At 39.3% G+C, this 14174-nt stretch overlaps 2 protein-coding genes across 2 annotated transcripts in view; one reads left to right on the top strand and one right to left on the bottom strand.

Annotated features, from left to right (window-relative positions):
* LOC146465725 (solute carrier organic anion transporter family member 4A1-like) overlaps positions 1–14174 on the top strand; it is a 291465-nt gene that overhangs the window by 269274 nt on the left and 8017 nt on the right. The gene's annotated exons all lie outside the window — the stretch shown is intronic.
* LOC146465724 (NFX1-type zinc finger-containing protein 1-like) overlaps positions 14–14174 on the bottom strand; it is a 29883-nt gene continuing 15722 nt past the window's right edge. The window contains exons 6-18 of the mRNA XM_085128160.1: positions 14061–14116; positions 13406–13563; positions 12617–12820; positions 11587–11866; positions 10049–10717; positions 8732–9102; positions 8084–8291; positions 7227–7627; positions 6021–6915; positions 4124–5119; positions 3568–3726; positions 2210–2307; positions 14–1063 (exon numbers count right to left, since the gene is read on the bottom strand). Coding sequence (XP_084984286.1) covers positions 935–1063; positions 2210–2307; positions 3568–3726; positions 4124–5119; positions 6021–6915; positions 7227–7627; positions 8084–8291; positions 8732–9102; positions 10049–10717; positions 11587–11866; positions 12617–12820; positions 13406–13563; positions 14061–14116 — 4624 coding nt within the window. The 3' untranslated portion in view covers positions 14–934. The remainder of the gene's footprint in view (positions 1064–2209; positions 2308–3567; positions 3727–4123; positions 5120–6020; positions 6916–7226; positions 7628–8083; positions 8292–8731; positions 9103–10048; positions 10718–11586; positions 11867–12616; positions 12821–13405; positions 13564–14060; positions 14117–14174) is intronic.

Genomic DNA, 14174 nt, shown 5'->3' with positions numbered 1-14174 from the left:
AATGGACGTTAGATGGCCAAAGCTATCAAATAAATTTATTTGTACAGACAGTAATTAAATTCCATAGTAATCATAACCTTTGCAATGTATTTCACACGGGAATGATATGGTTTTTAAACTACAATTTTGACAAAATGAAAAAGTTTACTTAAGAACTCCCAGTTTTCCTGATATAATTACATGTAGGTTATCTTACTGTGATCGTATAATTTCTCTAAGTGATCTATTGTTCCTTCAACTAGTTTTTCTTGAGCTAATGAATATCCCTCCTTTTTGTCCCTTACATTTACGGTCTAGAATTTTCTTTGATAAAATACCCCCTCAAACTTTCGTGACACGAGAAAACTGATTCGTTTTGTTCGCAAAAATGCAAAAATTTAGTGCGATCTAAATACTCAGCTATATAAATTCTCTAAAATGATCTGGAAAAACAGAAAGTGCCATTTTTACTACTTTTCTTTAATGTTGTCTACGTTGGTTACATCTGGATGACGGTCGTGTCCGCCATTTTCAAAGAAGGAAAACATGGTGTGAAACTATTTTTGAAAGATTCTGAAAGTACAAAGGAGAAACAAGAAAAAGATTCTACTAAAAAAATTGAGGGCAGTGCCTGAACAGAAAATAAAAAACCAAACATCTATTAAAAGGTTATATATGGCTGCAGGCCTTTAAGAATCCCTTGGATTTGACCGGCATAATTTTTCACTCCCCCGCATAATATTAACCTAAGCTTTCAGGTTATTAATAATTTGTAAATCCCACCGAAATTGTTTGATAGTTGATTCTAAACTACAATACAAACAATTTTTGTTCGTCATGTCCGCCTACTTTCAACATGGCGGTCACGGTAGTAAAACATTTCATCCCCCGAGGCAAGTAAACTGCAAGTAATGTCTGTGTTGTAGAGGTTCCTGTTTAACTTGAAGACTGATAATTATTGGTTGAGATTCCTGCTAAATTGTCTTCGCCTTCTTCCTCTCCTGGCGCCAGCTGGGCAAAATGCGGGTTTGCGTGCTATGGTCACGTGCACCTTTTGAGGTCGTCGTTTACGAGTGGGCACAACCTAGGTAATAAAAAAGCAAAACCAGTTTGATTAGTTTCCTAGTACATCCACTTTTCCTAAAAAAAACGGCCGTTGAATTTCCTGGTAGGGTTTCCCTCGTGGTATCTAGCTATTTATTCATCTGGGTAAATGAATAGAGACAATCTTGGGTAGTATGTCTTGTGCGACCAAATAACACAAAAGTAGAGATCAGTGTCATGTTCGGTATCACCAACCATTGGATCGAACACTTGGCGCTCTTGCCATGAGATATAACAGCGCCATGGGAAGGTACTATTAACTTATTACAGATAAAAAGCGAAGCTTTTTAAAGCTTAAATTAAAATTTCCGCAACAATCATTGCTATCATTATGATCTTAAATTCTTAATCCTGGGCGTGAAGGATGGTGCCTCCTTTTGCTACTGAACATAAGTTCTCTCAGTCTTGGGATAGTCCGAGAATCCGGCTCTGATTCCTTGTGGATAGTACCTACTGTATTTCAAAGGTATTTTTTTTGCGCGGCTTCTGACTATGCGGGAAATGAAGTTCTTAGCTAGCAAAGACTGTTGAAATGCAAGAAGGAAATTGGGGCCGGGGTAAACTCGCATTTTTCAGAGATAATTAAGCTTCAATTTGAAAAACATTGTATGTCAATTTTTTTTTTAAATTATTGTTGCTTAATTACCTTTGAAAAATGCGTGGTTACCCAAATTTTCTCTTTTGGGTTTGAAGAGCCCTTGTTGAGACCACATTGCCATAAACTGTGCAATAACACCTCTGTAGATAAGGAGGCATCATCTTTTTAAAAACATTCAGATTTCTCTCTTCAGCATATTCTGATCTTATAGTGCACAAATTTTAATTGGTAAGTTTTAAGTTTTTTATCGAATATTATTTACTTAATCATCCTCGACAAAGTTGAACATGAAAAATGTCTTGACTTTCACATTCACGATACATTTAAGCTGTGACAATTTTAGATACCTTAACAACTCACAAACCGGTCCGCGTTAAGGTTCCTGTGATAATGTAATTTAGTTGGTTTCTGTTTGTTCTCTATGGAATTAATTTTATATTGATTTGGCGCCCACTTTGTGTTATTGGTTAGACACTTTCAAAACACATTGTTAGTATGTCAACATTCATCCCTTTTATCACGACTGACCTCTGCTTTTGCCCATTGAATCCTAATTTTCGCCGCGAAACAATCTGGACACTTGATAGAACCTTCTTCAACGCGTTCAACAGCGGAGTAAACGTGACCTGTCCGATGAGAGTAAGAGCAAATGAATACTCGTTATTGCTATGCTTTGAAGAGATATACTTATTCATTGAAACGTACCACAAGTGACTCATGATCAAGCCTCCCAAAAGTGATTCATAAGACTCCTGTGTACACAAGAGCAGTTTGTCCTTTAAAGTTTGCAAACATATTTCAGAAATATTCAGAGTTCCGAAGACTCCCTCCTATTTTCCGAAGATTTCCCGAACAATTGATTTCCTTACATGTTGTGAAAGGTCAATCAAACATTTCGTACCATTCATGAACCACTCCGAAGACTGGCAAAGAATAACAAAGGTTTGCGAGGAAAGTCTTAAGATATTTCGAAAAGACGTTGAAATGCATTTTTTTTAAACTCATGTACACAGTTCTCTAGAATGTGGAACACGCCACGCCCTTCCAACTCTTTGATTGGCTGTATTCTTCATGGCGTGGGAAAAATCGTGGTGATAGAGCAGGTTTTACATCTTATATTTATATGTTGGCAGCGTTTTGGATGCATTTTTACCGTTCTATGCCGTCATTATGAATGAGTGTTAGACAGTTTAATTCATGTTTTTTGAAACGTTTACATTATTTTTCTATGGCACTATCGTTAATACTGCCCCCAGTTAAAAGACAGAAAAGAATTTCTCAATGGATATTTTTTAAGTCATCGGATAAACTCAATATAAGTGAGTGTATTCATTAAAATCGTTGAGCACGCTGGTCACGACAGCGAACCTGCTTTCATTTCATTCAAGTATTAGACGGTGGGCAATGAGGTTGGTACTATACTTTTTTTTGCATTGGAGTAGATTTTTGTCTATAAAGAAAACAGCGACAAACAAAAGCTGCGTGAAAGATTCGGAAAGCCATAAGAAGCGAACATTTCCCTTGAGTGATTTCAGTTTGTGCATTCGAGTTGGTTGTCTCTGAAATGACCTCATGACGAGATTTGGCATTGCGAAATAACTGTTAATTGGTTATCCACTTTTTGAACAACTACGGTCAAATTAGTCATTTAACCCTTTCGAGAAAGCTATTGCTACAACACTGAAGATCTAGAAACATGTCACTGTCATATTCTTATTAAAAAAAAGTTTGACTACGACTTATTGATAGACGGTTTAGTAGTATAAAGAGGTAGAGCTCTTAGTCAAATTAAAATCACGCCTTGGGAGATGAGAGAGATACACTTCAACGCTGAGCCTTGTCACATTAGCTTAACTTTTAGTTTGAAGCTTCATGATTTGAAGTACCTTTGCTGCATTTGTACCAGGGTCCTTGAGCGAGGTGTTTTGTCATGACAATGTGTTTCAGCTCTGACTTGGAGTCAGTCGGCTCCACTTCCTTGACGAACCCGTACCGCCTCTTAATTCTGTTGATATCAGCCATAAACATTTCCATCTTCTGCTGACCTAAAAGAGGTAAATGCATTTTAAAAGATTTTAATTTTGTTATATGAAACTGCTTGAAAACGACTGTATGACAAATTACATCATAATTCACTAAACGATTCATCCATATACTGTTTAAGACCGTTTAAAAGTGGCTGTAAAGTAAATAAACATTCTTTTTTCGAGACGAAAAACAAAGAAAAAAAAAGTTAACCTAATAAAACGCTAAAATTAAAATGGACTGAGTATAAAGTTATTATGTCGTTTAATTTTACCCTTGACTTGTGTGTTATAATGTCAAGATGTGCCAGGGAACTCAAAACAGACAAAAACACTCCAAAATCAAACTCCGCAACAGACTCCAAGACTCCAGGATTTACTTCAAAACGTTTCTTTGAGAACTTAAAAGTGCACTTACCAACTACTTTTCCTGACGCCAAAGTTCTTCTTATAGAGTTCACAATCCTGTCATCTTCTGTTTTGAGAGTTAGGGCCTTGCCTTCTAGCGCAATCGTTAAACATTCCAAGCAGACGAGGAGCTTTGTTCTTGAAAGCTCGTCCATAAATTCCTTGACTTCTTGTTCACTAAAGCAAAGGCGTCTTTCCATTATCCGTTTTGTAAGAAAATTTATACTGCAAAAAAGCTTCTGATTCATTTCACTTGTGAGATTGTACTTTGTGATCAGATGGTCAAGGAATTTGAGAAAAGTAACTTGGTTTTGACACTTGCTTACTTGTTGAGAGGTCAAACTACTGCTGTTGATAGATCGCTCTATGTTTTGAACGTGTACCTTCATTTCTTCTGCCCTAAATGTTTTCAATTCCTCTAGAATTCTCTTTACCTGCTCATGACTTACAACGTTGGAAAGGAGGATTCGACGTTTAACAGCGTTAAAATCGGAAAGGATTTCCTGGTATCTGTGTATGTGCAAAATTGGGGTATTGCACTCGGGGCACTGTCTCCGTTTTATTTCATTTTCACCTTCCTCAACGGCAGATTCATCTATCCACTGATCCAATGTCTTCACTTCAAACACATGACGACAGTCCACCAGTTCTACAAACCTAGCTTCTCGCTCACTCTCGCTGAACTCAACAGCGTCTTCGTTGCAAACTCGACACAGATTAGGGCCAACTTCTCCGAAAATTCCAATGCAAGAATGCCCAAGCTGTTCTTGACAAGGATTGTCGCACCTTTGTCTCTTGTATTGCTCTGAGGAAAACTCTGGGCGTTTCTGATGTGGGCGATTCCAAGGAATTCCGCAGTTCTGTTTGCAGATCCCACACATTTCTGAACAAGGCGGACAAGGGCGGACACATTTGTCTTTACAAGTGTGACCACAAAACAGAGTGCGGTTGCACTGAAAATTACAGGGCAGATGAAGACGCCCTTGATGACAAAGGTTGCAATTGCCTGTTAATCAGAAAAAAAAAACCTTTTAAGTTATGTTTAGCATAACCCCAAAGGATATTGGTCCGTTCTAACTCAACAACATAGTTATTCATCGAAATCGGTGCGTAAAACTAGCATTTCAGGCAGCATGAGGCGATTAGTAGCATTACTACTCGATCCCCCTGGATAGGATGCTAGTCCATTGGAGGGTTACCCATGACAACATTTTGCTAAGCCTCAATAAGGGTTTGCTGATACCTAGTTATTGAAGTGGGTGGAGGGGGACTGTGCTGAGTAAGGTATGTTGTCCCGGGAGGCAATTGATGCGGAAGTGAACCAGCCTCCAACCACGCACCCGTTTCCTTCCGTCTTTCTACCGGGAAGTCCGACACGCTAACCAATACACCATTGCACCAGAGTTATATATAATCAACGGAGTAATGCAGAGTCAGCGCCCTTTTCTCAATTTCTTGACGTCAAGCGCGATTAAACAGTGTATACAAATAAACCGAACTCAACAATTCAACAATAATGCCCGGATAAACAACTGAGAACGAGATTAATTGAATTAATCGAGGGTTAACAGGAGCTTAAGCCCCGACTAATTCCCAACTTTCACGCACTCTTTCTCCATCCTTATTGCTCTATAAACTCTGGTTAATGTCGTTATTATCTGGGACGAGTTGTTCAAAGCCCGATTAAGCTAATCCTGGATTAACGATTCGAGTTTAACTACTAAACAATAAAGATTTTTCAAAAGATTTATGTCCATCAGGTTTGATTTTGACCTTTGTTTATTATTAGCTTCAAATTAGATTTTAAAAAAATTTTAACAAGTAAGCTGAAAATCTCGGTTAACTTTTAATCATAGATTACCGTTAATCGGCTATGCAACATCCGGGTCGTGGTCTTTAACTCTTACCTTGACAAGGGTGGCCACACTCTAACAAACCACAGGGTTTCTTGCATTTGATTTCATCAGCAGCCATTGAACACTCGGCATTATTCACATGACCACAAGGCAAAGCTTTTTTCTTTACTATCTGCTTGCACTTGAATTCAGAGGGATCCATAGAACAAGGGACCTCCTGTTCGTGTTTACATTCGGGAATGATCTTCGGTACTTTCACCATACAGGGGCCACAGTCTTCGCTACAGATCTTGGGACATTGATGACCGTTATCGCACCTTCTAGTGCATGGCATCTGGCAAGCGAATTCCTCTTTGTGTTCGATATCGATGGGATGACAGAATGATTGACAAATGTGTTCACAGTCAGGCATACCGAACTGGCATTGCTCACTGCATCCTCCCTCTGGGGCGTTCTCGAAATCATCTGCACTCGATGCTTCAATGAAGTTTTGGGGATGATTCTGACACACAAGTTTTAAGTGGGTTCCCAGATTTCCTTGTTCGCGCATATCTGTGATGATTTTCCCCCAGAGCTCAGGGTCCTGTTCAGACAAAAGCGTGGCATTTCCGATAATGTAAAAGCCTTTTCGAGCTCGCGATAACGCAACGCAGACTCTGTTTGCGATCTTGAGAAAGCCAATCCTCTTGCTGCGAACAAGCGATAGAAGGATGATTTCATTTTCTTCTCCTTGAAAATTGTCTATCGCAGTGACACGCACGCCCTCAAAAAACTCCATGTCTTTTGACATCTCTCGCCTCAGGTTGACAAGTTGTCCACTATACGCTGCTAGAACTGTAATCTGTTCTTGCTTGTACTGACCTTGCTGAATGAAGTAGCGACATAGGGCTGTCAGGAATTTAGCTTCATGAAGATTGGCTTTACTTTTCCCTTCTTTGACACTGTCCTACAAAGGTAAATCTAAATTGTAGGCTGGCTTTTACACCGTAGGTAACTTTGGTGATTTTACTGGGGACATTTTACTCTTTTGTGATTAGTGCCGATCTAGCTAAATCAGTTTGACTGCAAATTAGTGACAATGTTTCAAGAAATATTTGCACGTTTGGGAGTTTAGGCAAAATTAAACTTGGACTTCAAGGTGTTCGTAACAGACGCGTTTAGACAAGGGAAATATATATAATACAATTGAAAATTAAACTCAACTCAACTCAACTCAACTCAGTAAATGCGATGCATGGTTAAGTTAAACGTCATTACCTCTTTCTTGCTATGGTCCACAAAAAACAAATTTCGTTCCACGCCTTTAACCTTTTCAAACTTCAGCACCTTATCGTGATTTTGCAGTCTTGGGTTGACATATATGTGATCCAACGTCTTGGCGATTTCTGGTCGCATTCGGTGCTGTAAGCACAACCTTTCAAATTGTAGTCCATTGGTCACCATTCTCTCGAACAGCGACACGTCCAAAGCGTAATTTTTCTGGAGATCGTAGACTGTGGGATTGGGACGGAGTTGTTGATGATCACCGATCAGAATTAAGTGTTGGCATCCTGAAGTTAAAGAGGTAACCGTGTGTGCCTCAAACACTTCAGCGGCTTCCTCCACAATAGTAATCACTGGTTGCAACTCTTGCAACAGACTTCGATGCCTCGCAGCACCTAAAAGCAATAATTTAATGGAAAATTTAATCCACGTGGCTTATGAAGAATCTAGGAAGAATAGAGGATACATTCTCACTATACTGGTTGTATTGATTATTAAGTACTTGTGATTACTACTGACTATAAAAAAACAAAACAAAACAAAACACAGTTTTCCTACAAATCGTTATAGTAACGTAATCAAAAACAGGAAATGTTTGGAGTTAAAATGTTGTGCGGACGAAGCACCGTATTTAGGACACATGTTAATTGTTAAAAGGGTTAGTTAGGGCATTGGCATAGTTTAATTAAATGAGATATAAATTTGTTGATATAGGAGGGAGAGCAGAGGGAGGCTGGCAGATGATTCCACAACTTGGGTATCAGGCGATAAAGTAACTAGATTGAAAGAGGTTAGCACGGCACTTTGGGGCTAGTAACTCTAACGCTGAGCTGGTTTAACATTGCTTCTACCTGTAGTGGTCATCCCAACTACATCTGCGTCTTTAAGGATCTCGTAATCTTCCCTATTTCTTAGTTCTTGAAGCTCATCTGCCTTGTCATCAAACATTTCTTGCAACTGAAAGATAGTTTGGTAACAGCTCTCACGAGCATCATACACCCATCTGCGGTACAGGCGCCAGCGATCCGCTGTGTCATGAACTTCCCACACGTCCTCAACCTGAAATAACGATCACCATAGAGTTTTTAACAATTGTCCAATAAATAGCAGTGAAGTGGTCATGCTCCTATTCACTTTGCGCTACTTAAACGGGAGTTACGTATCGGTGATTTTGGAAGAATAGACTCTTTTCAGACTTTATCGCAACTCATATTTAAGCATTGTAAAACACATAAGCATTTCTATTCGGGAGGGGAGAGGGGGGAAATCCTACTATAAAGTGTGGCCATTCAGACAAAATTTGCTAAGCCGGTGCTTCCTTGCCTTTTTTGGTCTTCTGGTCGTCATTGTTTGACTGAATGAATTTTGAAATGAAAAGAAACAAAAGTTAAAGAAAACAAAACTGCAGTTATTTTTAGGGTATAATTTACCACAAGCTAAGGCACTTTTTCCAGCGTATGATTACAACTTTTAATGTTATCGTACATTCATATAATTACCTGGGTAGCTTCGTCCTTGCTCATCATCTCATCGTTCTTGAGCTCTCTCCGAATGATTTGTTTGATCTTTTGTCTAATTCGGTGAGCATTCTGGAACTGAAAGCCGCCGCTGAGGTCTCGTCTCTCAGCACCATTAGGAGTAACATCGGAGCTCACTTCACCCAACGGTCTGGACTCAAACAGGACAACTTCGTCAATTTCTAGAATTCTTTGATCTTCCATGGCATCAGCTTCAAATGTAAAACCAGGGAATTTCCCTCCCTGACCGTTATTTCCTGTCTCTTCCCCTCTTTCACCTTCTATGTCGCTGCTTTCGTCCATCTCTTCATCTTTTTCCAGATTTGAATGTTCCTCGCTGAAGCTGTTGGTTTCTATGAAACATAATTTCATTTTCATCACATATTTATTTCGTTCCTTCATTCGCTTAATATTATAGTTACTATCTTACACGTTCGTGTATATAAACTCACAATTCGCCTGTTTCCAATAGATTAGGCTCACAGCTTAGTTGAGTTGATATGGCACCGAAATGGGCTCAAATCCCGTTAAAACCTTGAACATCTTGGGTTTGAAAGACAATTGCATAAACTTATTTGAGAATGACCATAACCTCTCTTGACAATTTTTTTTAATTTCAATTTTTAAGTGGCTTCTATAACTTTTAAAACTTTGACAATGGCTACCAAAGCTCGTCATTGCCCTATGTTGGAACGAAGACCTAGCATTCTTGAGTCGTTGGATCGATGGCGGCTGGCCTTTATCCGTCCATTAGATTACATTTTACGCCAGTTTAATTTATATCTACTAATTGGCAGATGGTATGTCCCAGCAGATCTTAGAAAACTCTGTTAAGTTTTTCAAAGAAGGTTACCATTTTAACCAAATGACTCTATTGCAACAGCAAATGCATGTGATTAGATTCTGAATATGACAACGAGACATACAGGTGTATTGTCCTTTATGCTAAATAAATTATTCTTATAATACATAGAGGAATCTCTATCATGGGTACTTTACTTTATAATCATCGCTTATATCCAACAAGCGTGAGTGGAAAAATTGTTTTATTGAAAACAAGCAAGAAATATTGCTAGATCACGCTAATTTCACTTTGCAAGAACAACCAGAAGAAAATTTAATAGTCGCTTTTTACGGGCATGTTAAAGTGACCCATACACCATGGCCGCTAAGTCAATCATATCCCTGGAATTGCATTACACAATGATTCCGTTTTCAATAAAAACTATTATACACTTTTTTAATAAAGGTAATTATCAAAACATTCAACTTTAATGGTCAGATAAAATGGAGACCAACCTTTTGCAATCTGTTGTGAAATTCCTCCCACCGCACGAATGTTTTCAGCAGTTAGTGCTTCATCATAAATATGCAAATGCGAGATTCTACCTGAAAAGATATTTTCACGACGGCAGCTCCCTAAGGCACCTAACCTGATAGGGAACTGAGTCGCCAGCTCAAGGCCTTTTCCGATATCGTCAGTAGTTACTTCATTACCATTATGCCACAGGCGTGCTACTCCAGAGTTTGAATCGTACGAAGCACCGACGAAGTTCCACTCATTATTTGCCAGCACCGGCGCTCTCAGTGGTTTAGCTGGTGCCATAAGATCTCTTTGAATGAAAGAAGCTGTCAGTACTCCCATTTCGCTGTCGGATTTTTCATAGCCAAGCTGAACACCTAACCCATCAATGTGATAGCTTATGATTGGCCCACTTCCACCCAAAGGATAAACAAATGCAAGCAACGTTATGGATCTTTCGGCATCTGCACAGCCACCGGAAAAGTTTGGAATGTCGATAAATGAATGGGACTCCCCTTCCAGTTTTAATGATCCTCCTGAATGCCCATCAGGACCAGGTGCCGGTCGGACATTTGGCGATAGGATGGCTATCTGTTCTTGTGAAAAATACTCCAAGCCCTGGCATTCAGCATTGAAAGGAAACATGGCAAGAGGTTGAGCAAAACCTGAAAAAAAAAAAAGAGAACTAAATTTAAGACTGGGCTCTCAGTTTGTAAAGTAGTTAAGGTTATCGTTAACATGGCATAGCAAAGCCAAATTGAAAGGCAATTGAATGATACTTCAAATTTTCAACTGTATATGGTAAAACATTTGGTTGTACACCAACCAGGGTACAAACAATGCACTTGTATTATTTTTACCTCAGGGGTAAAGAACAAAATACAGATTGTAGACGTGGGGTAAAATGAGGACTGGGGTAACTTGGGAATTAATAAATTCGGTCTAATTAGACTGAGATCAGTTTTTAAGGAAGCGTGTAAAAATTAAACCCAGAGTTAATAAACTGATCAATCAGAGCAGCTGCAGATAACAGAATGAGCTAATCAAAATCAAAAAAAGATACGCGTTATTTGAGCCAAGCGTTGGAAAACTCGTGGCAGCATGTCACTATCTAGTGGTCTTCGTGAAAAATATAGCAAAACAATTTAGGAAGTTCGCAACTTTCAGGAAAAGATGGGATGCAATTCTAGGAAAATCTTTGTAAATTTCCGGTATCTAGTTATTAATTTCTAGAAACTGTTTGCCTACTGTTTAGTGTGTTGTAGTGTTTAATGTATATGGCAGTTTTTCTCTATCCTATGAAAAGGTGATCTGTTAGTTATTCGCAATATGTAAAGCTGTAAATGACAGTAGTTAGTTAATAAAAAAGAAAAAGAAAGAAAGAAAAGTCACTATTGGTTTTGGTTATTTGGCTTGTAATTAATTGGTTGAGAAAGCGAGAAAACGAGAATTACCCCCGGATTTAGGCTGTAGGCTGTAGCAGAAGGATCTCTTAGTTTGTCGGAAATGGTTACTCTGTAAAAAAATATCTTACCGTCCTGGTATGGGTCGGTTGGCAGTACAGGAAGCTCTAGCCATTGTGGGATAACAGATTCCCTTCTCTTCTCCGACGCGCGGTTTGAGCCTCTTACTAGGGAATCATACTGCTTCGATGTCATGCTCGTGGCGTACCCTCTAAGCTCATCTTCGTGAAATACCGTTCTTTTAAGTTTCTCGAGCACTTCGTCATGATGGTAAATAAACTCTGACAGGTCATTCATTTCTCCCTTGATCTCACCGAAGGCTTTTCGGAACTTTTTAGACGTCTGGTTGTTCTAAGAAATATAACATATTATCCATGGGTTCTTCGGAACAGTTAATGCACAATGCGGGCTGCGTTTGTTGTTATTTCGAATTGTAGAAAAAGCGAAAATCCTTGAATTAATAATTGGAAAAGAACTGTGAAAGAATCTCAAGGTGGTAGTCTTAAGGCTAATTATTTACACGTACCGATTTCTAGCCCCGTTATGGTAGGTCCAGTCCTTAAATTAGCCCATATAAATTTTAATTGACACGTCGGTTGATTTCGTTCACCGTTGCTTTGATACATACATACATAACCTTTATTTACCCTCGGCAGTGTTTATAGCACAAGTGCTAGTGGGGCCGAGCATAAAACTTCATAAAGAAATAATGCAAATTGAAAGTAACATGGGTTAGAAATCCAAACTGGCAGGAGGCAGGCCAGCTGGCTATTTACAAGCGCGTCCGAGGAGTTGAACTTGGGGCTACCGAGAAACAACTCCAGTTAGCGCTCAGAGCGGGACTTAAACCCGGGACCACCGGATTTCAAGTCCGGCGCCCTAACCACTCGACCCTCTGCCTCCTACTGCCTCCTACCTATTGATTTAGCCTGAGGTGAAAATCGGCCTGATTCAAAAAAATCTATAGCGCTACTAAAGATTATTTATTATTCCGGACCGATTTTCGTCCGTCAATCTGCGTTTAATTATTACCAACTATACCGATTTAAAATAGCTGTTACTGGCATGCCATTTTAAAGATTCTGTTGAGCTTTTAGTCACCTTTTTCAATTTAGAAAGGCTGAGTTCTTGTATTTTCTCGCTCTGGCTTCTTCCTCCGACTCGAATAATTCCCTCTGGATGATCTTCAAGGATTCCTTCCAGAAACTGGTCGAGGGCGTGGTTAGTGTAACAAACTACGAGGATAGGACCACTCTTTCCGTTTGCTGACCAAGCGTTTTGGTTATGTAGTAGAATCTTGGCAATCTGTGTTGGTGGATAAGGAAGAAAACGTTGTAATGTAATATCCGATTTCATCTGTCTTTCCAATCAAGTGTGGGTTTGGTGAGTGTTTGAGATCAATGCAAGAACTGATGGAGCCAGGAGACTATGTAATATGTGCTGTATATAAAGACATCACCATTACCATCACGAAACTCAGTACTTTCCGATTCGTTTCTCCACACTTCACCCCTTTGGAAATCTACACATTTCTTTTGTTTGATTTAACAATTAGATCGTGATTGTACACTACACGAAGACATCTGGTTTATCATAAAGATAATTCCTTCCTTTGAAAAAATGTCTTTTTCGAAAACCTTTTTTGATGTCTGCATCTATTTTTATTTTCATTATTTTTATTATGGTAAGAAAATATTTCAACTGAGACTTCTTCCTCAAAAGTAGCTAATTTTAGGTTGACTTTGAGAGTTTAGGTTTAAAGATTGCAGTTACGTTGCCGTTTACCATATCATATGTTTGAGTTTTTAAAATGATTGAAAAATATCTTGAGAAACTGAGGTGCTTAAACTGAACTGAATCTTAGTATTGGTCGTAGTTTTTGTTAAATACCTTTAGTCCAATGTAGGTCTTTCCAGTGCCCGGTGGTCCTTGAATGATTGCGAACTCTTTGGTCAACGCCAATTGCAAGGCTTTGAATTGTGAATCATCTAATTCCAGTTCCTCTGCTGATGGCCAAGAAGCCAAGTCCAAAACTGTCACATTAGTTTCTGTATTGAAAGTAGAGGGCTTGTGTTTTACATTAACTGCTGTTATTTATCGACTTCTATTTCCATAACACGGGTAAATAAATCCCCATCCGTTCAGCGGACATGATGCCCCTCAGTGAGATGCTGGACTTCCTGGTCCATCGCAGGTTACTCTTTAGCCTGCGTAGAAAGTGGGTTCGCTCGTGCAGCGAAAGGATTTTCAGAGAGCAGCGCTGTAAACGGGCCTTCGCTAGTCGAATGGGGTGAGGGGGGGGGGGGGGGGGGGGCTGCCAGCTGATAAATAGGTCCGTTACACGAGTCTATAGGAGTTTGTTCTCCGGGTAATGGGCTCCTGGTCTAACAGAGGGCCTTTTGGGTCACCTCAGGATTCATATCCTCTCCCTTTTAACTCAGCAATCCTGAATTGGACAACGTCGTACGCGTAATCAAAGTTATCAAAGTTGACGTTACTTGGTTCAAATACTGTTGCGTTAGGAGCATCTTTCTTATTAACTTACCTGACACCTCTGCGTCGCAATGATTATCCTCTTCTTCCGAAAACGTCCAACTTAACCTAATAAAGGCAAATTATTCATTGGTATTAAATTAGGTATGAAACTGTAGTATCAATA

The sequence above is a fragment of the Pavona decussata genome, unplaced genomic scaffold (assembly GCF_977016875.1).
Source record: "Pavona decussata unplaced genomic scaffold, jaPavDecu1.1 SCAFFOLD_155, whole genome shotgun sequence".
Lineage (NCBI taxonomy): Eukaryota > Metazoa > Cnidaria > Anthozoa > Scleractinia > Agariciidae > Pavona > Pavona decussata.
This window is presented reverse-complemented; position numbering and strand designations above follow the sequence as displayed.